Source organism: Rissa tridactyla, chromosome 3 (assembly GCF_028500815.1).
Source record: "Rissa tridactyla isolate bRisTri1 chromosome 3, bRisTri1.patW.cur.20221130, whole genome shotgun sequence".
In the NCBI taxonomy this organism is placed as follows: Eukaryota; Metazoa; Chordata; class Aves; order Charadriiformes; family Laridae; genus Rissa; species Rissa tridactyla.
The window spans coordinates 6,855,534-6,878,589 of record NC_071468.1 but is presented as its reverse complement, the minus strand read 5'-3'; the positions used below and the strand labels follow the sequence as shown (position 1 = coordinate 6,878,589).

The following is a 23,056-nucleotide window of genomic DNA, read 5'->3' as shown; positions in this document are numbered from 1 at the left end:
CTTGCTCTGTTCTGCGTGGCTTCAGAAACATGCTTTTTCGTGAAAAAAAAAAATAAAAATTTCTTCTTCATCACCCAGTTCCACGAGTGAGGCTCTCAGCAGGCAGCCGCATAGTGGCAACCCGACTGCTAGAGGCCTCCTCCAATTCTCATGCCTTGAATATTTAGCAGAGGCTAAACGTCTTCCATATCGGTGCTCTGGAGAAGCAACAGGGCACTGTGCTCCCTCCAAGCTGCCTGGGCAGGCACCATCCCCAGCGTTAACGCACTCCTCCTGTGATCAGCCCATGGCTCTGGTCCACAATTTCAGCTTGAACATGCCCCGTACCAGCACATACAACAGGTGAGATAGTCTTTCCAACACGGGATTAAGGCCCGCATCCAGTTACTGGTGATTTCTCAGTTGTTAGATAGCTCTTGCCACAAGTGAGTGGAATATGAGTCACATATAGCTGACCCAAGGAAGGTATTTTTAATATCTAATACACGGTGTAAGGTTATGGCAGGAAACACAGGTCAAGGTCACACATCTAATCCTATACACAGATTCACAGCAATTCAAAGGCTATTAGCTTTATTAACAACTAATGAAGTATATACAGGTAAAATCTTTCTAAAGAACAAATCCTGTGTGGCACTACTTCCCCATCCCAAATCACTCCCTTCAAATGAAAACTTTCTTGTTTTGAAGAAGGATTATGTGTTTCACAAACATCTGTTACAGGAAGGGCTGTGTATTCAGGGAGGGCGTCCAGGTTTCCTCCTGTCAGTTTTTCCTGGTAGCAGCCGAGAGATTACCTGACTGCTTTCAGCACTATTCACAGAAGAAATCAATGTCCTGAAAGAGAGAGTCAAAAGGAAAGATATTTTGAGATTACTGAAGGATTAATGTTCCTTTATCACCCCCCAAAGGTACATGAGTAGATGCAAACACAGAATACACTATCATGTACTCAAAGTACACCGTAATATACTCAAATTATGTTTTCCGTAAATAAATTAACTTCACAGAATCCTGAAAAAGGTCCTTTGTCTTTCAACTCCTTTTACATAGTGGGCTGGTTTGTTCCTGTCATAAATTTTTTAAGTGAATTAGGCAATACCACCTTCTCCATTTCAAATGATTCCTTTATCTCGCTTTTTTGTTTTGTATTCCCACATCCATACCTGGATTTATTAGGCTTATGTAACCCTATATCTTTAAACAGTTCCTAATCACACATGAAAAGGATGCCTTGAACAGACTGGGGTTATGCGACACACTTGCTATGGAGAAATGTGACTAGAAAATTAAATGCCAGTATTTTGCTTGAAAAACTTCCAGCCTGGGCTAGACTTCCATGGCATATTGTTTTCATCTAACTTTCTGCTATTATTTTATACGGCTATGTAGATCTCTGTTCTGCTGCAGGGAATTATCACATAGTGGTGCTCAAACTATACGACTTTTACATGAGACCAGCCTATCCCATATAGCTGTCCACTGGAAACAGAAGACAGGGAGCTGTTTCAGAACAGATGCTTACTGGTAATGAAAGTACTCTCATCTTAGCCAGCAAATGGCCAATTTTAAGCAATCGAGGGAAGGCAGACAATCCAGTACTGCTTTGTAGTACACACAGTCTTTCCTGTTGAGTCTATTGTATTCAGTGTGATTCAATGGTTCAGAAGTAGCAGCATTGGGGGAGGGAGGAGAGGGGGGAAATCTCCTAAGATTTACTACTCAAGCAGCAACCAACAGGCATGGATTACCAAGAGCTGCGCAAAAGGATGCTGAGAGAAGTTTCACAGGCAGAAATGTTCATTGGCAGGGTTTGTAGCTGATGGCATACATTTACTCCAACAGTGAAAGGTCCTTTGCGGGGGGGGTGGTGGTGGGCAGGGGGGGTGTAGAGAAAAAGGAGGGTCAGAGACACAGAGGCCCCCAGGCTGATGTCCTCTTTCAGGCTTCTGTCCAGTGCAGCAGGTGCCCTCCCGTAACACTTTTCCCCATCAAGCTCCCTACCCGTTCTTCCTCCATGCAATGCCATTTCTGTGTGCCACCCAGGTGCTACATGCTGATTAACCATGAAGCTTCGGGCATCATCAGGTCCCCTAATATAAATGGCAGTCCCTTCCCCAAGAGACCCCACCGTAATGCCAATATTGGGCTTTGCAGGGGCAAGGCCAGGAAAGCAAGGCAAAAACATTGCAAGCAGCTTGGGGGATGATTAGAGAGCTGTGAGCAAGAGACCAGCTTCTTCCATCACCTGCAGATGGAAGGCTGGTGGCATGAGAGGCATCTATGTCAGTGTGCAACACTCGCTCTTTAAAAAGTGAGTGTTTTATTTTTAAAAAAAAAAAAAAAAAACAAAACCAAACAGCAACTTTAAGGGATGTTTCTGGAGCAAGCAACATGCCCATACACAGATTGGTCAAGATGTGCTGTAGACTGTTTTAAATGTGAATTTAGAAAGAGCCAGATCCTTAAGGTCACATTTGCAACATACAGGCAAGAGCAGTAGAACAAGGAGAAGAACGTATCTGTATCACCCTTCATTTTTGTTGCGAAGCTCCTGCTTTGAATGTGAAGTAAGTGAATTGACCGTGAAAGTCTGTGTTGCTAGTTTTGGGAAAGAAAATTACTTTCCAATTTTAAGTTCTGCATTGCTACCTGACAACAGCCCATTCTGGACCCTGAGTCAGCCTGCAGGCTAAAACATCGGTTTAACCTGCCTCTGCTTCCAGTTCCACTTGCCGTGCAGCAGACTGGCTGTCATATTGTTGAGAAAAGAGCTTAGAAACGTATTTAAGTCATTCTTTCATGTTCTGTGACTAATTAATTGTTGCAATGCTTCTGGGCCAAATTCAGAACAACTTAATGTAGTGTCAAGAAAAGCAATCACTTATCGAAGATTCACACTTCCTCAAATAAAGCTTGTTTGACACATGAAACAAAATTCTTCCTTTCACTTACTTCCTCTGTGTTAATGAAACCCATCTAGTAACCTGGAGCTAGGATTAAAAACTCCATATGTGATTTCAAGATTGAAGCACTAATTGTTGTATTTTGCCATGCACTTCAAAACCACATATAGCTAAATATTCAATATTGATGAAGGCAATTACTGTAAACCTACCACTGAACTTGATTTTAAGCCTGGGAATAAGCTACCAGTAAGCATTAGTTGTAAGCCAAACCATACCAGCCTCTGAGAAGGACCCTCCTCTTCCACTCCTCTGTGAAGTGTTTCAGATCTTTAGTAAAATCATGAGTTGTGTGGTGTAGTGAGACACTACATAATCAGGGACAATCACGCTTTCAGAAATACAGCCTGCTTACTCACACATCACTAATGTCTTTCCAAAAGCTTTTTAATTCAGTTTTTTGACATACCAATAACTTTGTTACGAGAAAGCCAGCATGCTTTCCGTAAATGAGAAGTTCTGTATGACAGTGCCCACCTATACATACAATTAACAGAAAACGCACTTGTACACTTTACTAAAGCATGCAGCACAATATCCTGGCTCTGGAAAAGAAAGCTTTGGGTAAAACTTATGTGGCCTTGAAGGAATGCTACTCAAATCAATAGCAAACAGGAACTCTAATAGGATCAGGCCCTTAATGCAGCATTCGCAATGTCTGCAATATCAGAGCTTATGTTAAGGATTTTATTGAGGCTATTTGACTGTACAAAGGCCCAAAGATTGGATCCCATAGCAGCTGTGATAAGCTACAATCAACTGCCACAATTATGATTTGTTTTTACAGCAAATTAGCATTAAACAGCCAAGTATAATTATGCAGCCAGCTGGGCTTTTGCAAATTCCTTACCGTTGTAGGAACAGTCTTATTTGCTTCTTGATAGACATGTTGTTCTGAGACTAAACTGCTAGGGAAATAACCAACTGTCCCCATATGGTCTTCATACTGTTCTCCATAAACCTTCAAGCAAGGAGATGTATAATTAGGTACCTTAAAACAGTCATCCGGTCTGAGCAAGATCACAATTTAGTCAAAAGCAGTTACTAATATTGCTTCTTACTCTGGTTTTAGATTTCCTAGTTTCCAATTAGCTGGCACGTGAAATGAACCATTAACACAAGTTCTGATACAGGCATACATTTTTTGGAGTAAATTAATACCGCCTGTAGTTTATCTGGATTTTTTTTTTTAATAAATGCAGCTAATATTTATCTTTGCTTCCCTTTAATTTAAGGGTTTTACAACCCCCTGTGATAAAAGCTTTCTCCTCCGTAGTTTCAGCAAGCAGCCACAGAAAAGGACTGTCGAGCCCTTCTGTTAAGGTTCAGTTCCTAATTACCACATAGTTATCGGAGATATTCCATAAAACAAACAAAAAAAAAGTATTAAAACCCTCAAAACTCCTCAATCTGTCTAAGTTTAAACATTCACTTTGAAAATTAAGTTGCTACTTTAAAACCCACAATAGCTCAGGATTAGCATCCATTTCTTGATAGAAATGTGTGTTAATCTACTTCTGGTTTGCTCATATAAACAAGAATCTCCTCTTACACTTCCAGCCCAGAATTCACCAGAGTCTTTTTCTTTCACTAGTTTTGAGTAAACGTAAATCAACTGCCCTTTTTTAATATTAATGAATCTGCAGTCTGGAGCATTATAATCCTCTTCTGCTCTGGCAAGGGAAATGGTGTCTAGAAAAAAAAAGTACGAGGTGGACAAATTTAAATACATATACTTTTACAAAGAGAAATATAAATGTATGTGTGTGTGTATGCATACATGTTAAACTATTTCTACAGACAAAAGTAGGTTATCCTGAAATTAACAGAAGTCTTCAAGAATTTGTTCTACTCATTCTCCAGTATGCAAAGTAACAGTTTAAGAATGTGCCATTTCATCATAGTGGAAGTTATAATCCTTCTCTCTGCATTTACCTTTCACTTGAGTGAAACATGTCCTTCCAAAATCCTTTTTGCAGTAAAACTGCATGTGACATTCCACATAAACCCTCCCACTCTGCTTTTAAAGTTGACAAACCACTGCAAATTAAGAGAGCTAAATAAGCAGAATACTTCCCCCCCCCCCCCCACTACAGCATCTAAACTGCATTTTTGAGACTCTATTCTTAAAATTAAAACAAAATTACTTACAGACACAGTTGTCATCAGCACAGAGTTTCTTGCTGGCGAGCTTGTCCATAAAAATTCCAGTTACAAGAGGACACATTAATCCGAGACACAAAAGCAAAACAACCAAATAAGCACGTTGTGTCATTTTTCTTTTCTGCAGCATTTGCCAAATGCGTGCCGGGTCCAGCAATCCCTGTCTTTTATGGAAGAGGCAGACACCTGGACAAACACGCCGGGCCAATGGGAAGGGGTGAGGGTGACATTCCACCCCACCAGAGGGGCCATAGGTGGGAGGAAGACCTCAGGGTCTACTCATGAAACCGAATCCCTTCCCAAAGCCATTCTGCATTAACATTTCAATCAGCAACTGTATTATTTAAACATTTAAAGCCTTCCTGTAGCGGTCCATAGTCTTAATCTTACCTCAAGCGGAGTTTGAGAACGAAAATTAAGTCAGATCCTGGTAAGCAGCAAAGGAAATTACGTCCTTCCAAATCCTCAAGTTCTTCATTTTCACAAATGCTCACTGACAAGTGTAATCTCCACAAGATCGTAAACCCTCAGTGGCAGAGATTCCCCTGTTACGGTCTACAGAAAGGACCTACTAGGACCCTAACAGATGGACGCAAATGTACACAAGCCATCAGGGAGCTGAAACAGTCAAAGAAGGCTTTGCAGGTCAGCAATTCAAATTTGAAGTCTAAAAGGTGCAAACGCTGCATACCTGTACAGGCAAGATCCCTTCCACAGGGAGACACAGTTGAGAGCAGAACACACAGGTTACACCTGCACAGCGGCCATTTCACTTTGATTTACATAGCTGAACTCAGTGGGGAGTCTGCAGATGCAAGACACTGAACAACACACAGCACCACATGTCTTCCATCACCTGAACAAAACACTTCAGCCTTTGAAGTGATTTTTGCACCCAGATATTTAGAACAGTTACAACTCGCAATACTACACTTGATTACTTCACTGCATTCGTTGTATTTCATGTCACACAAGACCTGTAAACATTTTTGACAAGTGGAAAAACACCAAACCAAAAGCCAAACCCAGAAGCTTTAGGACATGTATTTTGAAAAAACTTGCCTAAAAACAGACCATCAGACCCATCAGCACTGACTTTGTAAAGAGCCAGAAAGCCCTTCCTAAACCATTTATTAATATCACTGGTAATAGGGCTGGGCAGAGCAGAAGAGAGGACAACAGATAAACTTTCATGTTTCTTCTGTGGACCTGCTTCTACAGCCAGCCACCATGAGAAAGACAAAACCAAGCTGAACAACAGTGCTGTCAAACTGTAATCAATTTCTACCGAAATCTGGAAGAACCCCCCACTAATGATAATTTGTTTTTCTTAAGTGACAAAATTATCCTTGCTGAAAAGCAGCTGTCTCCTTGGTAACGAGACTGAAGATTGAGTGTTGCATTTATTTGGAATATGCTGACGTCTAGCATTCCTGCTCATGCTTTTTGCTCTGAAAAGAAAGCTGTTTTTCCAGCACTCATTTCCCAGACATGAAAGTAATCTAAAAAGTAGTTAAACTAATATACTGAGTAAGCCCTGCAAGCCTAACAGATCAATAGTAAGACAGATTTGAGGAAAACCATGGCTTGAAAACAGCACAAACCGCATTTATTTTAAAAAAAATTAGTATTTCGACACAAAAATGTACTATCCAGTAGATCTGTGGAAATCCTGCATCTGTCTATTGTGGCGGTTTTACACAAGTCTTAAGTTTTCTGCAGAGAACAGCAAACATGCTAGCTGATCAAAGTATCATTGTATTAAAAAAACCAACTATCCGCAAAAGTCCTTTACAGGAGCATCCCGTTATTTCTTCGCATAAGTGATTTTCATGGCATGAGACGGTGTGATCTTGAATCCCTGGAGAGCATCTCGAGCAGCTCCTGCTTGATTCTCATTTTCAAACTCCACAAATGCAATGTCATGGCGCCCAGGCACTAAGCGTACTTCTTTGAATCCAGGAAACCTTTAAAATAAAGTGAGAGAGTCAGATAATATTTCCTAGTTTGATAATACATCTCTCTTCCGTAGCCATAAGCCCTTATCATAAGCATCTAACAGTATATTTACTGCTAATGAAAGATTTAAATTGAAGGGGTTTACAAGTCCAGTCCTTGGAACCGTGCCTCAATTAAGGATCATTACATGGAAGCAATTTAATCAGTCTTGCACACATATGGAAGCAACTAAAGCTAGTTTTAAAACTGCTCCTGCTGTCGTAAAGTCTTCAAGATTACAGTCACTAGCTTAAATCCACTGCAGATTGATAGTAGGTAACTTACACAATCAAAACCAGCTACAAAAAAAGAAATCGGATTTGCTTTCTGCACCAAGTCATCAGAACAAACATCTGTAATCTTGGCAGTAAGACTAAGAACTGAAATACCTTCAGAAGAAATTCTCATTTCTAAAAAGTCAGCTTGCCAACTGAGAAAAAGCATACAGGTAACAGAAGAATTCAAAGGAAAAGTTCATTCTATTCAAAACTTACTGATTGAATAACATGGACAGCATCATCTCATTTGTTTCCTCAGGCAAGTTATTAAGGAAAAGGATATAGTTTGGTGGGTTATCAGGCACCTGCAACAACAGAAGATCAAAGCTTAGAAGATTATACACAGCTATCTGTTCCTCTTGATCTCTCTGCATGATTATTTGAAACGAGACTCACATATCCTTAGTTTTCCTCATCACACTGCTATCTGGACTTCATTATACCTTCACACAATATGCAGACATAGCCCCTCAGTTCTTTTACACTGATATATTAATTTGGAGAGGCTCTTCCACAAAAATCACAACAGCATACTGTCTTATATACTATATTTAAACTCGACAACTCAACAGCTGATACTGCACTACTCTCAGCACTGCCAGGGTGGGATCCAGGTGCTGAAGCACCGGCTGTCCAAGACACATGCATGGCAGTGGAAGAACCTATGAAAGGCTTACACCCTTCTGGAACAGCAGTTGGAAGCCAAGATAAATACCCTGTTCATCTACAGTAGTACTGAAATACTGAATATCTTTGGGCAACTCAAACCTACAAAACACATATGGTTTTACTACAGTGTTCTCAAATTTATTAATTAGAAACCCCATTAGATTTTAAACTTTAGAGTCCTTATCTAACAGATTTGCCTGCTAATATGAATTTATAGCAACGCACAAGGCTGAGTAGTCAGTTTACTGACACTGGACTGAAAGACCTTCCTAAGTCATCAAGGAAATTACAAAAATGAAGAGGAACTGGACACAACTTCAAACGTCCTAATAGTGGTGCCAACTTAATGCCTCGGGAGAACAGTTTCCTTCAGCTGATGGAAATATTCCAGGCAGTGCCATCAGAAAATAAACTTCTGAAGTTCAAACGAATACCTAAATACTCAGTGTTGTGCTTCCACGCAAACTGACCTACCCATATTGTGCCTCGTAACAAATGATGCCTGAAAGAAAACCCAGACTGGGAGCAAGAAGTTTTCCCCTGTGGATTATGCATGCAATTCTCAGTGACAGTACTTCAGCAATGCAAATATATCCTCCTATAGTATTTGCCCTCCTGCAGATCCTGGCTCTTTAGTACCTCCACTTCTAACACACATGAAGCACCGGGAGCTTGTGCTACATCCCCACACAATCCTTTGGAAAATAAGACACTTGTGAGAAAAGAGAAAAAGTGATTAGAGAACCCCCAAACTCCTGAAAGGAAGCTTTTAGGTAGATATTCTGGCACCCTGCGTAGTCTTCCTTCTCCTTTTCTATTAGTAGAACAAAATTAAAGGGAATTTATTAACAATAAAAAAAAAAGAATCCTTCAACCGATACTAAGCACAGTCCAAATTTAAGAATCAAGTGGGATTTGTTAATAATGTGATTTCCTGTATAATGGTGAAAAATTGTAGGTTTTCATTTCATATTAAGCAGATAAAGTAAAAGTGTGATTTCTTTTGTTTACTGTGATTTAGCTCTTAAGACAAATGTATCGCAAAACAAAAAGGAAGCTGTAAAATATACCCTCAAGTTTCCACATGTAACAAACAATTATTCATAAAGAATAATTTTAAACATTAGTGCTTTTACTTAAAAAAAAGAAAAAGGCATTACCTGCTGATTCTGTGCTGCAGTCCCTGAGGCATTGGCTGAATTTTGTGTTGCTCCCTATTAAGTAAGTACAAAATACTTTTACAAAGGTGTTCTGTTAGAAATATATAAGCACACGTCACCATAGTTCTGTACAACTCAAGGGAGTATGTTAAGATTTTTTTAAGCTACAATCCAAGGAATACTTATTGCTTATGAGATACCTCCCAAAGGGAAACATAAAGCACATGAATTTAATTGAACTTCAAAGCCAGCCAATTAAAAAAAAACATCAGTACTATCTGCTCTCACTAATGGCTGAGTCAGCAGATACAGCAAATCACTATTTCTCCACATTATAAAATTTAATTTAATAGACAGGAAGGAAGTAGTTTGGAAAATGAAGGCCTGCACAAGACATACCTAAAAGGAGAAAAATAGGTGTTTCTGCTGAGGATTCCAGTTTAGCAAGGATAACTAAAGCTATTACCATTATAGCTAGTAGCAATTACTTCCTTCTAAGAGATTTGTATATAATGATTGGGGTTTTTTTTAATGAATCCTGAGAAATCTGAATATTCTACCTAGAAAATGTTGCTTTCTCTGAACACTCTTATCTGTCCTTGATACCAATTTGTGCCTTAGCAGGAAATGTAGTTAAATAACACAATATTCAAAATCCGTTCCTTGATGTTTTCTGCTATACTTCACCACATAAATTATTAGGTGTTATTAGTTTAGGCCAGGCCACCCTTAGTGGAGATACATTCCAAGGCAACTCCTTTTCATCTACCTGTAAATGAATTATCTTGTTTCCATTTACCATTCTTAGTGCTTACAGAGCAAAGAAGGCATTAAAATACTAAAGGGCAAAGCTGGTTGAGCACTTGAAGCTGGCATTAAAGACACACACACACACCTCTCCTTTTTTTTCTTTTTTAAAAAGATGTTAGTTTCTACTTTGGTTTATTGTACCTTTGCCCTACATCTTTGTTTTCAGCAGGTAATAGGAAAGGAGAAAAAAAAAAAGGGAACAGCAAAGAATATATTAGCAGCCCCCTCTGCTTCAACTTACAGTGAGTGCTCAAGAGCACTAGATATCAATAGACCACAATTTAGCGAATTGAGAAGTACCAAAAGACGATGCTTAGTCCTAAAAAAATAATTTAAAATAGCTTTTGGGGTTTTTTTTTTTTTTTTTCTTTCTTTAAACAGAGAAGCAGCTTACCTGGATAACCTTTTTATTTGCTGCATTTGCTGACTGCTCCAGAGATTTGGCCTTCTTCTTTTCTTTCCTTTTTTCCTTATCGGCAAAGGTACCACGCATTTTAGAGATGATATCAGAGTCTGTTTTTGCATACTGAATACGCTTTTTAAAAGGAAAAAAAATAGTACATTTTGCAGTTACTAACTCTGAACATTTTGTACCTGTCCTAGTTTCAGATGGGAAAGACTTGATTTTTCTTTGTAGTGATTGCTGTGAAAGCAATGTCCTATTGTTTTTAGTTGTTGCTACGTGGTGTTTACACTATTCAAGGACTTTTTTTTCAGCTTCCCATAGAAGCATAGACAGAACAATGGAATGGCCAGTGAAATACTCCATACCATAGACATGATGCTCAGTACATAAACGGGGAGGGGGTGGAATCTGCAATCACTGCTCCAGATGGTGCCAATTCACTAGGCAGTGAGAGTGACCCGTGTCACTATTATTATTATTTTTCCTGTTCTGTTATTGTTTCTATTAAAATGTCTTTATCTCAACCCACAAGTTTTTTTCCTCCCTTTGACCGCCCCCTCCCCTTCTCCCTTTTTTTTTCCCCACCTCCTCCCCCTACCCTTTGGAGGGGAGGGGACAGGGACTGAGCAAGCAGCTGCGTGGTTGTAGTTGCTGGCTGGGATTAAACCACATTTTCATTAACTGTCTCCTACTAAACTGCATGTACAGTTTTTAGCAGAACTTATTATATTAAAAATGTTTTTTACGAACTGTAGGTATGCTTACAGAGTATCTAATCCTCATATTTAATTCTGCGCACAGCAAGGGAACTCTAAAAAAACCTTAAGATGGTAATTACTAGTTTCAATTCATTGAAATTGGAACTCTTCATCTAACAGCATCTTTTTAACAACTGTCAAGGTAACATATACAAAGCAATAGAAGGACATTTGACAAAATTGGCACTAGCTTCTATTAAAAAACCTGAGAGGGAGTTAAAGTTTTAAGGGGAGTTAAAATTTTAACAGTAATTTCTCAGATCTGTACAGAAAATCAAGTTCAAGAAAACTCAGACTTCTTAAATAGAAAGGCAGTTACCTGCCTTAATCCAGACTGGATTGTGTAAATTCTGTCAGCAGCACAGCCATGCTCGCTTCCTGACAAAAGCTGCCCAGTGCACTAGCCAGTGGGTAAGCAGGTTCAGCTAAGAGGACACAGGTGTGCAACATTATATACGCACAAAATCCTATTGCTTTTACTATCAGAGACTATCTCAACACAAAATTACACAGCAGCTGAAGATTTTTTTAAAAAATGTTTTTGTTCAGTGATTACATAGGATATGCATGCTGCCGGCAATAGTCAAAGAGGGAAGTACACCTGAAAGCTTATGAAGCCTTAATCTTTTTATTTCCTATTGAGTTTTACTGAGCACACAACTCTTTAAGGGTAACTGACAGAACTGAGCTTGCACAATTCCTTGTTAAGGATTTAATTAGAGAATCTGAAAGTGTTAATGAAAAAAGCTCATGGCTCAGCAACACAAGAACTGCCTATGCTCTCCTTAATGCTCAAAGCTATGAGCTGAAAGCCAGTATTAATATACCCATCCGTCACTGAAGTTAAGTGGGCCATTTGCATGTATCATTATGCCTCACAAATAATTGCAGAATTAAGAGATGCCTAATTATCCAAACAGGCAACAACGTGTCAATTGTTGTGCTGTTCTGCACGTTATCGAGTACATTATTAAATGACATTCTATCAACCAGCAGTGTGTTTGCTTCACTGAAGTTATACTGAAATTCAGTTACTTGGTTTGGTGATCTGATGCATGCACAAGCAGCACTAACCATCGATTTAAAAAAATAAATCACTAGTCACATCTGTTGATTTCTGGAAAGTAAAACTGCAGAGATCTTCATCCAACTCACTGCTACCTCAAAAAGGAAGCATCACGTTCTAGCTATTTATTAGGAACATAATAGTAATTAAGGTTACTCTAGAGGAATTAACTGAAAGGACCTAATTTCAGTAACATTACCAAAAAAACTTAATTGGTTCAACAGAAGACATGAGTAAAATGGGAAGCATTTAAGATCTTAAAAACTTTAATCCAGCACAGAAAAACATAAAGCCACCCCTAAGGAAACCTAAATGCTAAATTCAGTCTCTGTCTGTGTTTTAGCTACAGTCTCTCCAGCATCCCCCTAGCTTGCATAAATACATATATTCATCAAGACGTGACGTGAGTGAATAACAATACAACTACAAGTACACATAATAGTTAATTCACAATGTGTGTACCAAAACACCATATCCTACCATGGCAATTTTTTTCCTTTAAAAAGCTAAGAAAATAACTTACCATTGGTTTCCCATAAAACGGAAAGCCTTGTAGTTGTCTCAAAGCATTAGTAGACGATCCAAGTTCTTTAAATATAACAAAAGCCTGTCCTCTCATCTTCATAGTCTTTAATGCCACGATGTCGACCACATGACCAAACTGTGAGAATAACGCGTACAGGGACCTCTTCAGTTCTGTTGACAATACAAAAAAATAGATTATAACAAGCTACATGCAAATGCCCACTTCTACAGAGAGTGCTGTCCTTTAGGGACAGTGGCTTTTGCCAGCTTTAGCTCACACAGTGATGTGTTACATCAGATTAGTCAAAACTGTTGCACCAGTACAAGTTTATTTACCCAGTTTTTGTAAGTTGGTGCATAATGCTTGGTTTCACACTTTAAGTATTCAGCTAGTAAAAAAGTTGTATTGCCATCCGTTCTACCATTCTAAGAGTAACAATTAGACAAAGGTGTATATATATACACATTTCTGTATATACATGTATATACATATATATACAAACACACACTCACACATTCAAGTATGATGTATGAAAGCTATCAAAGACTGATCAGGAAATCCATGCTGTAACACGCAACAGTAAAGAGGTATGACTTAAAACAAGAACACAGCAAAATAGTCACTACTTAAAGGCTAACTAAATTTGGAAATTTTTTTTGTAACTATTTATTCAATTCTCTCACACATATGAAATATTTTTTTCATATTCTAGATACGCATACGTTTTTGTGTGATCACACTGTACCTTACAGCTGCAATGGATTTATTTTCATTATTTAAAATCACATGCCAAATTAAACCTTAATCTTCTCCAATTGCATAATTGTTCTAACTCACAAATCTTACATTTGAAATATTTCAGCCACATAAGAGCACTGCCTCTTGTTTACTGCTGTTAAGACTTGGTAATACCAACCCACTGACACCTACTCCAGCTGTGCTTGACCAACCACAGCACTGTTTTTCTAAAAAAGTTTTTTTTTCAAAAATAATATCCTTGAAAATAACTTTTAAAAGTGTATTTTAAAAAAATGTCGCATTTGTAAGCTTTACAGAGAATTTGAAAACCTACATTTAAAAATTATAACCATGCAACTTCATAGTGGAGACTTACTAGTTTATAGGGCGCTTAACATGCTACAAACAAAGCCCCAAATTAAGTTTATTCAGTAGAATCATCTTGACAAGTTAATAAACAATTTCTCAGCAAAGTTGTTTCCACTTTCAGATCTCTCCCTGAAGAAACATTTAAGTAGAACTAGTCTGATCCAGCCACTCAGTTCACAAACAATAACAAATAAATTACCTTGATCACTTTAGATTACAAGCTAAGCATGAGCATGAAGTGGATGGTTCTATGCAGACATTGTATATAGAGCCACATAAGGGCAAGAGCTTTTTTTTTGTTAGCACACTGTGAGGAGCTAAAATTCCTCAGGATGACATCATTTCTCTCTAGAGAGGGCTGCAGTAACTGCAAGGCAGTGTCTCTAAGAGGATGATGCAAAGCAGGCTCGCTCATGCCACGTTCACCGCTTCTGCGCCGTGTTAAAAAATAAGGAGCACACAGATGTTCCCACATTTCAGTGAGCAGAGACTACTGACCACCAAAACCTATACCAACACACCTCTTCGCATCCATCAGATATTCTGATTACTGCCGTGGCTGCAGTTATTCACTGACCAGCAAACCTAACCTATGCAATTATAGAATCATAGAATGGTTGGGGTTGGAAAGGACCCTAAAGACCATCTGGTTCCAATTAGTGACAAAACTACAATAGAGAGGCAATCAGAAGCTTCCTTAGAAATACTGGTCCTGGTTTACAAAAAGAGTTGAACATTGTGCTGCGTTTGTTGGTGGCAGCTGCTGCTTCCTTACAAGAAGCAGGTCAAGGAAGGAGATTCTGCCCTTCTACTCCGTTCTGGTAAGACCCCACCTGGAATACTGCGTCCAGCTTTGGAGCTCTCAGCACAGGAGGCTTTCTCAGTCTGTTTTGTAAGAACAGACTGAGAGAGTTGGGGTTCTTCAGCCTGGAGAAGAGAAGGCTCCAGGGAGACCTTAGAGCCAAGAGCCCAGTACCTAATAGGGGCCTATAGAAAAGACAAGGAGGGACTCTGGATCAGGGAGTGTAGTGATAGAACAAGGGCTAACAGTTTTAAACTGAAAGAGGAGAGATTTAGATTAGATATGAGGAAGAAATTCTTTACTGTGAGGGCGGTGAGCCCCTGGCCCAGGTTGCCCAGAGAAGCTGTGGCTGCTCCATCCCTGGAGGTGTTCAAGACCAGGCTGGATGAGGCTTTGAGCAACCTGCTCCAGTGGGAGGTGTCCCTGTCCACGGCAGGGCGGTTGGAACTGGGTGATCTTTAAGGTCCCTTCCAACCTAAACCATTCCATGACAAGCAGCCAGCTGCTGGGAGCCCACTGCAGGACGACCATCCGTGTGGCACCTGGGAGACCCGGCACCGCCAAAACGCCAACTGCTGTGTGCGAGTGGGAAGCCAGCCCGAATCGCAGACACTGATACCTTCTTTCTTAATCTTGTCGTTGATGTTGTTGATGTAGATGGTGTGGTTGGGCCTGATGTCCATCCTCAGCGGCGGCTGACAGACCTGCCTGCGGGCAGAGCACACGCGGGGATCCCTTAGCGGCGGCCGGGGCGCGGAACGAGCCGCCAGAGCCAACAACATCCTGGACCCCGCCGCGGGACCTGAGACAGGCCCCAGGGCTCCCCCCGCCCTAAGACCTGGGACGGTCCGCGGGGGCCTGTCCGCTCTCCCGCTCCGCTCCTACCCGCCCCGCTCCTACCCTCCCCAGGCAGGCCCGCAGGACGGGCGCTACTAGGAGTCAGCCCCGCAGCAGCCCACCGCCTCTCCCCCTCCTCCCGCCACCCGGGTTCCGGGCCGCCTCACCGTACCTCACCTCACCTCCTCCCGCCGAGATGGCGGCCGGCTCTTCCCACGCCGCCAGGCACGCGACGCAGGCGGCAGAGCCGCTCCCACAGCAATCGATGGGCCGAGCGCCGATTCGCCGAGCGGCGCCTGCGCGGTGGCGGCCACCGCCGCCATATTAGTCGGGCTCCTCAGGCTCTGATGAGTTTGGCGGGTTGTGTTCTCACCCTTGGGGCAGCGAGGTGAAAGGGGAAGCAGCTCATAAAGCCGTTCGACAAGCGGCTCGGTTTAAATAACGTGGGTTAGCAAACTGTGTCGGTTATGCCAGGCTGAGAGGGTTGGGGTTGTTCAGCCTAGAGAAGAGAAAGCTCCAGGGAGACCTTACAGCCCCTTCCAGTCCCTAAAGGGGCTGCAGGAGAGATGGGGAGGGGCTTTTTACAAGGGCATGTAGTGGTAGGACGAGGAGGCTTCAAAGTGGAAGAGAGGAGATTTAGATTAGATATAAGGAAGAAATTCTTTCGTGTGAGGGCGGTGAGCCCCTGGCCCGGGTTGCCCAGAGAAGCTGTGGCTGCCCCCTCCCTGGAGGGGTTCAAGGCCAGGCTGGACGGGGCTTGGAGCAGCCTGGTCTAGTGGGAAGTGTCCCTGCCCAGGGCAGGGGGGTTGGAACTAGATGGTCTTTTAAGGTCCCTTCAATCCTAAACCCTTCTATGATTTGTTCGTGGCCCTCACCGCAGAAGGAAAGCAGCCTGTGGCTAGGCCTGGCTCTGGTCGGGCTGGAAGGGTGCTGAGCCCACACCACCATCTGGTGAAGCCCACAGTAATGCCACGGGGAGCTCAGTCTGCCTGTGGATTCCTGCCAGGATCGAGAGAGGGTGGTAGTTGGGGCTCCACAGAAATCAGCGAGAGTCGAAAGTGACCGACATGGGGATCTCCTCCCCCAGCTTTAACCTCTGTGCCAATACAGTAGTAAACAAAGTGAGCTGTCATTTTATTGTGTCTTCACAGTTAACATCTGATACAGCAACTTTTAAAAAACTAAGAGAAGCAGTAATTTAAAAATGCCTGTAGACATTCATTAGCTAACATTTGGTTTTGATATCGAAAAGGCAAAGTATTCGAGCACATTATTTCTTGAAGGTACTTTGAAAATCCCTGTGGTAGTGGTAGCTCAGGATAAATAGAGCAAAGATTGAGGTTGCAGCCTTTGAATTTTTGGAATAATTTTGCAGGCTACATACCTTCATTTCTGTGAATAATTACGCAGGCTTTTTCAGAAACAATTTTAAGTTGCAAAGGTTAAACCTGGTTACATATCAAAAAGAAGTTCTTGAGAGGGGGAAATATAATCAATAAGATAGTTCTTGCTTAAACTAAAAATTTTGTTTGGACAGGCCATCTCTTTGTAAAGAGGCAGGAACCTTGAGTAGAAGGTTCTTGGTTCAGTTACACTTCAGGAAAAAAACTCAACATTACTTCCAGATTCTAGAGTTTGCTTGAGTAAAAAGGAAATCTGCTATTTAGGAAGCCTGTAAAGAACAATATGGATTGTAGTGGTTTGAGTATAAAAGCCAAAAAAAAAGCTGTTGATTGAGTTGTTACTTACTGGTGGAAGGAACAGCGTGTTCTTCAGTAGTTGGTAGCCTTGCATGGTATGGGAACTGGTGTGCTGGTACAATGCCATACAGAACGCATGCATGCCACAGTCAAAACATGATTGGCAACAATTCCAGTCAAGTTTTGGGGTCCTATTTATTTTTATTTTTTTATTGTCTTAGAAGTAGTTGTTAAGATAAAGCATAATTTTGAAATCCAATCATGAACAATACATTAAACCACTCTGTTTCAGACAGTCTGACCGTGTTATTTTACATGTTGATCAGCAGTGTAGTCCATGTAACTTCGTAATTTAGTAACCATGTTCAAAACTACTTATATGTTATTGAGTCAACATAGTTTAGGGAGTTTGTCCTATGGAATCAAAAATACTGACATATTATAAATGATTTTTAAAATAAAGTCCTTCAACTGTTCATAGAGAAGACACTAAAGAAAACAAACACACAAAAAGCCTCAACCTGACACAAGGTACGGAAGAATTCATGGCTTCTTTAATTCTTCCAGTGCAGTATGCCACACTCATACTTGCTCAGAGTCACTTTAAGCACAGCGGATTTATTTTTGCAGAATTTGAATGCAATAAAGCAGAAAAGCTATATCTTTCCTGCTCCTCAGGTGGGATTTCACAGTCTGCCTGCCAGTTCAATAGAAGTGACATTCATTCCTCAGGTTGGCTTCCCCCTCTCCTCCCCAAGGTTTATTTGGATTACTTTTGTTTTCTTAATCCCCAAACAGAGCGATACAGTGCGCTTATATTCACTACAACGGCCATTTGTTTAAAAGTCCCTGAAAGCTTGAAGTACCGTAAAAATTATTTCAAGTTTCTTAGCAAGAATGCCTGTAGCAACTTAGTAAGCAATTATAATTAATCACCAACATAATGGGCTAGAAACCTACTTCCAGCTTGAACAGGTAGCTGCTTCGTCAGATACTGTCAAACAGTGTTGGAGAAACAAGGCAGAGAGCAGAGGGTTCTCGAAAGTATCTTTGTAGCCACTGCTCTTTCCCCCTTCCTGCCCTTTGCTCGAGGTCAGGGGAGCCTAGCATTTCATTATTATTGCTGTTGTTTGTTATGAAACCTGTAATAAAAATCGCTTTTGTTTGGTTTTTTTCCCCTTCATCTTCCTTTTCTAAATTCAATGCAATTCCCTGAACTAAAGAACAATAACCGAGAGCTGCATATAGTGGAAGCTTTACAACATTGTGCCATCCTCACAGCTTTGATTTGGTCCACATACACATAATGATGCTTCACACTTTTCACAGTTGTTTCACAATCCTCATACAGGAAGATAGATAAAGTCACTCTAATTTATCAGTATAGAAATATTTTCATCTCACCAGTGGAGGGGAGGGAATAAAAATCCCATGCTAGAAAGAAACACGAGTGTGATATGGCTGGATTGGGCTTCAGTACTTTGGTTCTACCCTTTGACTGATGTGTTTTGCTGTGCCAAGGAGTATGTTAACACATCATTAAACATTGGAACATGGATGAAGACAATGAACAAAATGACAGGAAATAAGGAAATTCCCTAGCAAGTACAAACATGGCAGTGGTGCTGTGAGCACTTGCAAAGTCAATGTACACAAAACCTTACATTTAAGACAGAAAAGGTTCTTTGAAGGTTGAACAACTTTGGGATCTATATTCAATTGGAAGGTGCAAAAGAGAAGGAATTGCGTCCTATAAATCAGTGGTTGCTGGGCAGTTGTACTGACTGCCATCCACCAGAGTAAATTGCCAGAAGGAGCCGAGGAGGCTGCAGTGATTTACAGATTATTGTTCACAGTCTCACGATACATGATCTCTGCAAACTAACAAAGCAAAATGAACGGACAACGTGACAGCAGGAGAAATTTAGTATTGACAAACGCGTGGCAAAGCACTTGGAAAAGCATCGTTTGAGCCACTTGAATTAACTGTAACCACTCAGGAGGAGGACCCAGCTGACCCCCTTTGGGGGACAATAAAACACCCAGAGGTAGGGAGAGCAGCAAACAAAAACGCCGTGTGGAAGGGGAAAAATGCACTGCAGTTCCTTTAATAAGGCTGTTTTTAACGTCTGAAAAGGTGCTTGAATGTATTACTGCTTGATCAAAACCAAAAAAAACCTCCATGCATTCCTCTGACATCTGTACTTTTAATTATTAAATACAGTACGTGACAGGCCTTTTAGGTAGATGATGTGATTTAGTCAAGGGAGCTTCACCAACCAAGAAAGAGTGCACCATCAAACCCAATTATTTATTACTATTGTTTCAGAGGAAAATCGTTCTATTGTGACTAATGCAACTGTTTTCTTGTTCTGTTGACCAATTCTCCTTTCTCCCTTACCAAGTCCCCAGGAAAAAGCAGCAGATCACTTTGTTTCTTTGGACGTGCTTCTAGTTTCTGGCAACAGAAAACAGGTGCATTGTTAAAAAAAGGTAAATTTAATATTTACCATTGCTTAAGCGAACCAGAATTAAATGTTAGATACTTGACTTTCATAGTTCATTAGTTATATCTAGCATAAACTGTGGAATATTTCATCTTGGTGCTTTATCAAGTATGCTAGGAAACAAATTCAAGAAACGCTGTAACTGGGAGGGGGACTGACCAGGTCACACAACAAACTTGTTCAACAGAAGCCATCCGAGTTCATTAGTGAATTACCTGCTTTCCCACCTCAGCTGGGTTTCTTCAATTTTAGGGCTCACCAGATGACAGCAACTGTCACTGCTCTATTAATACCTTAAAGTTTCTGTTAACATCAGGGCTTTGGGAAGCCAGGAACAGACGACCTCCCTGCCCCCCCCAAAAAAACCCAGACCCACAGAAAGGAAGGGTCTGCGCCCCAGAGAACGTGCCAGACCCTTAATTCAGTTTGTGCTGTGGTTGTGTTCTGCTTCCAGACTGGCCTTTCCTTTATGGGAGAGCCTTTTCCCTCTCAGACCAGATGCCGTTGACGACACTAGTGTCTCTCACGTTACATCGCTACTTCAATCTCCTGAGCACTGCCCTCAACAGAGAACTCCTCATATTTGCTGTATTTATCATTAGGATGATTCACAATTAGTTTGGGTTTGCTAATACACTGAAAAAGATTAAATGTGGGTAGTGCTTTTAATTTCGTGCGGTGGTTCCAAATTGGTTCAGGGCGCTGGGGTTGTCCTTTTGTTAGTATTAATTGGTGGCAGTGCCATCTGCCCACACTGGAACTCTTTGCTGGGAAGAATAGCACCGCACCGGTTTGATTTATTATTGTGCAAGAATACCTGCATTCCTTCCCTTTTTCTTTCAGTCTGGATTCATTTTTTACTTTTACTGGAATCCACATACTAATATAGTATAAGTGACGTGACTTACATCGAGCGTTTGAAATTCAATACTTTTGAATCCTAATATATGCAGTACATTGTAGTATAATGAAATCAAGAACTTAGCTGCTTAGTTGTACAAAATTGCCTGGTTGTTTCCATCACTTTTTCTTTTTAAATCTCACAAACCCCCAGTCCCCCGTTGTGAATATCTTCACTCACATCATTACAAACGAGTTTTAGCTGCAGCTCTTGCGATGTTGCCCCAGTGCACGAGTTGTTAGCCACCAGGGGTGTCGTGGCTGTGAGGCTGGACAAAAGAAGAGGAGCAGTGCTGTGTCCACCACGCTCGCAGGGGGCACTGGGTACCAGAGGGATGAGCTCTCACAGGCCACGAAGCCCTGCCTGGAGCAGGAAACTAGGAACTGGCTGCAGAGCGTGACCTGCTACAGGAACAAGCCTGGGTGATCCGTGAAGCCAACAGTGTTTGGTAAAGCAGCTGGAGAAGGCATCATTGTCAGTTCACAGGGAAATGGAGACAGAGGAGCCACCAGACACCCGGGAAGGATGAGCTAGGGACCCTGATGCAAACTAGACACCTGAAGGACTGCTGAAGGTGGAGATGGGTGCTGGGAATGTTACCTGTACCTCTGAGCTTAAAGCAGCTGGGAAGTAGGAGGCTAGAGGTGATGTCTGCAACAGTCATAGAATCATAGAATATTTTGGGTTGGAAGGGACCTTTAAAGGTCATCTAGTCCAATCTCCCCTGCAGTGCGTGGGGACATCTTCAACTAGGTCAGGTTGCTTAGTGCCCTGTCCAACCTGAGCTTGGAAGAACTGTGGCAAAGACATGAGTAGGAAGCTTTGCCTGCTTTAAGTGGCATTGCTGGGCTGGAAGCCAGGGCAGTGGGTGGGCACAGTGGTCTTAAATAGCTGGTGGCACCACTGTGGAGCTGAGGAACCCCCTTCCCAGATGGGGAGGGAATACAGTATGTCCTGGATGGAAGGGCAAACCTGCCCTTGAAAACACTGATTGACAGGAAGACAGAGACAGGTTTGCCCAGAAGGAGGACCTCAAGAGCAGAGGGCTGGTTACACCAATCCTACCCGAGGAGGGAGGTCTGCCCAGCTGAGGGTTTCCACATCGAGTGTGGGGCTCCGTCAGCAATAAGATCCTGTAAAGAAGCTCTCAGATTTCCAAACACTTCTTTCTCAAGCCAGCTCAGCCTTGAAATTGCCGAGACCTATGCCAGCATCAAGCTATGAAGCCATAAATAAGCTTGTTTATTACTAGCCTTATGGTTAATAATTACTGCATTTTGGGCAAACAGCAGTAGTAAGCCCCTCTAACAAGTTCTGCCTGGGCTTGTGTTGAAGCTCTGACAGTTCCCTGTATGGATACTAATAAAACTCGTGAGTTATTTTGATTGTCTCATTCCTTCAAACATTTATTGATTTAAACCATTTCGTTCTCAGTCACAGCAGACACTGGGGAGCTGATGGTAAATCATACCATCTCTGGTACTTGAGTTGGCTGTAAATTTACCATATCTGGTAGTCTTGAGCTGGCTATAAATTCTTTTTGTGCTCCTGAAGCTTGTCTGGCTGTGGAAAAGCCGGTATGTGTTGTGCTGCCGTATGTTTGCAGAGTCAGAGCGCATTTCGGTGCCTATTTCTCATTTAGACTCAGCGTGGTAAAGGTAACCCTTCCAACTGTTAGGGTTCTCGTCCACCATCCCCTTAAAAAAAACCCGACATCAACAAATAGTGTAGGTTAACAGCAACATCAAACACGGCTTCAATCTTCTCTCGGTCAGAATTCCGCTCCGGAGCAGCTCTGCGCGTGTTGGCTTTCTAAAAGACTCTGTTCCCACTATGATTTACACCGTCTTGCCTTCAATAATGTAAAAAATAAATCTCAGCTCTGCGAGATGAGATCTTACCTCCGAATGAATAAATTTCCCACCTCCAAAGAGTGAAGTGAGAACAGGTGCTCGGATATATGAACGTATGAATCCACTGGCTTACAATTAAGTGTGCAGGTGGATTAAGACAATTCTTTCCACCGTGCTTCTTGTTACAAAGTAAGGCTACATGATATTAAGCAGTCAACATCCTAAATCAAATAAAAATTTCCTGTTTTCAGCCTGAAAGGCGATTATTTCACATAAAGCTGGTTGTAATTTTTCAAGAGAAAACTAGTAGTGACAAAGCCTTTTGTTTAAGAATATTTTTATAAATTGTATTAAAATTTTATAACAGGTTTTTCTTCTTAATAAAATGGATGAAACATCCAACATTTTCAAGCACTGAACAGTTTAATATGAAAAAGGTATTTTGTTATTTTCTTGCAAGGCAGAGGAACTATGAAGTCTCCCCATATTCTTCTTTCTGCCTCCTTATTTCCATGTGGAGTGATAGTTTATCCTGGGGAATCCCATCCA

General features: G+C 41.3%; 2 protein-coding genes across 6 annotated transcripts; both read right to left on the bottom strand.

The window, feature by feature from the left end:
* Positions 1 to 568: 568 nt before the first annotated feature.
* Positions 569 to 6,566, bottom strand: OTOR (otoraplin). Of its 2 annotated transcripts, XM_054196660.1 has the most exons (4): positions 5,118 to 6,566; positions 4,519 to 4,658; positions 3,817 to 3,927; positions 569 to 837 (listed from the first exon to the last, which is right to left on the bottom strand). In XM_054196660.1, exons 1-4 carry the CDS (start codon positions 5,257 to 5,259, stop codon positions 814 to 816), a joined length of 417 nt encoding a protein of 138 aa, XP_054052635.1. In that variant the 5' UTR covers positions 5,260 to 6,566; the 3' UTR covers positions 569 to 813. The 2 variants fall into 2 exon arrangements, with proteins under 2 accessions (XP_054052635.1, XP_054052634.1); XM_054196659.1 differs by lacking the exon at positions 569 to 837 and having other exon boundaries at positions 3,319 to 3,927.
* A 150-nt stretch (positions 6,567 to 6,716) lies between these two features.
* SNRPB2 (small nuclear ribonucleoprotein polypeptide B2) lies at positions 6,717 to 15,805 on the bottom strand. Of its 4 annotated transcripts, none has more exons than XM_054196657.1 (7): positions 15,729 to 15,805; positions 15,329 to 15,417; positions 12,798 to 12,970; positions 10,439 to 10,579; positions 9,235 to 9,288; positions 7,622 to 7,710; positions 6,717 to 7,096 (listed from the first exon to the last, which is right to left on the bottom strand). In XM_054196657.1, the coding sequence occupies exons 2-7, from the start codon at positions 15,390 to 15,392 to the stop codon at positions 6,937 to 6,939; spliced, it is 681 nt and encodes a 226-aa protein (XP_054052632.1). In that variant the 5' UTR covers positions 15,393 to 15,417; positions 15,729 to 15,805; the 3' UTR covers positions 6,717 to 6,936. The 4 variants fall into 4 exon arrangements, with proteins under 4 accessions (XP_054052632.1, XP_054052630.1, XP_054052631.1 ...); XM_054196655.1 differs by having other exon boundaries at positions 15,719 to 15,788; XM_054196656.1 differs by having other exon boundaries at positions 15,724 to 15,787.
* Between the last annotated feature and the right edge of the window lie 7,251 nt (positions 15,806 to 23,056).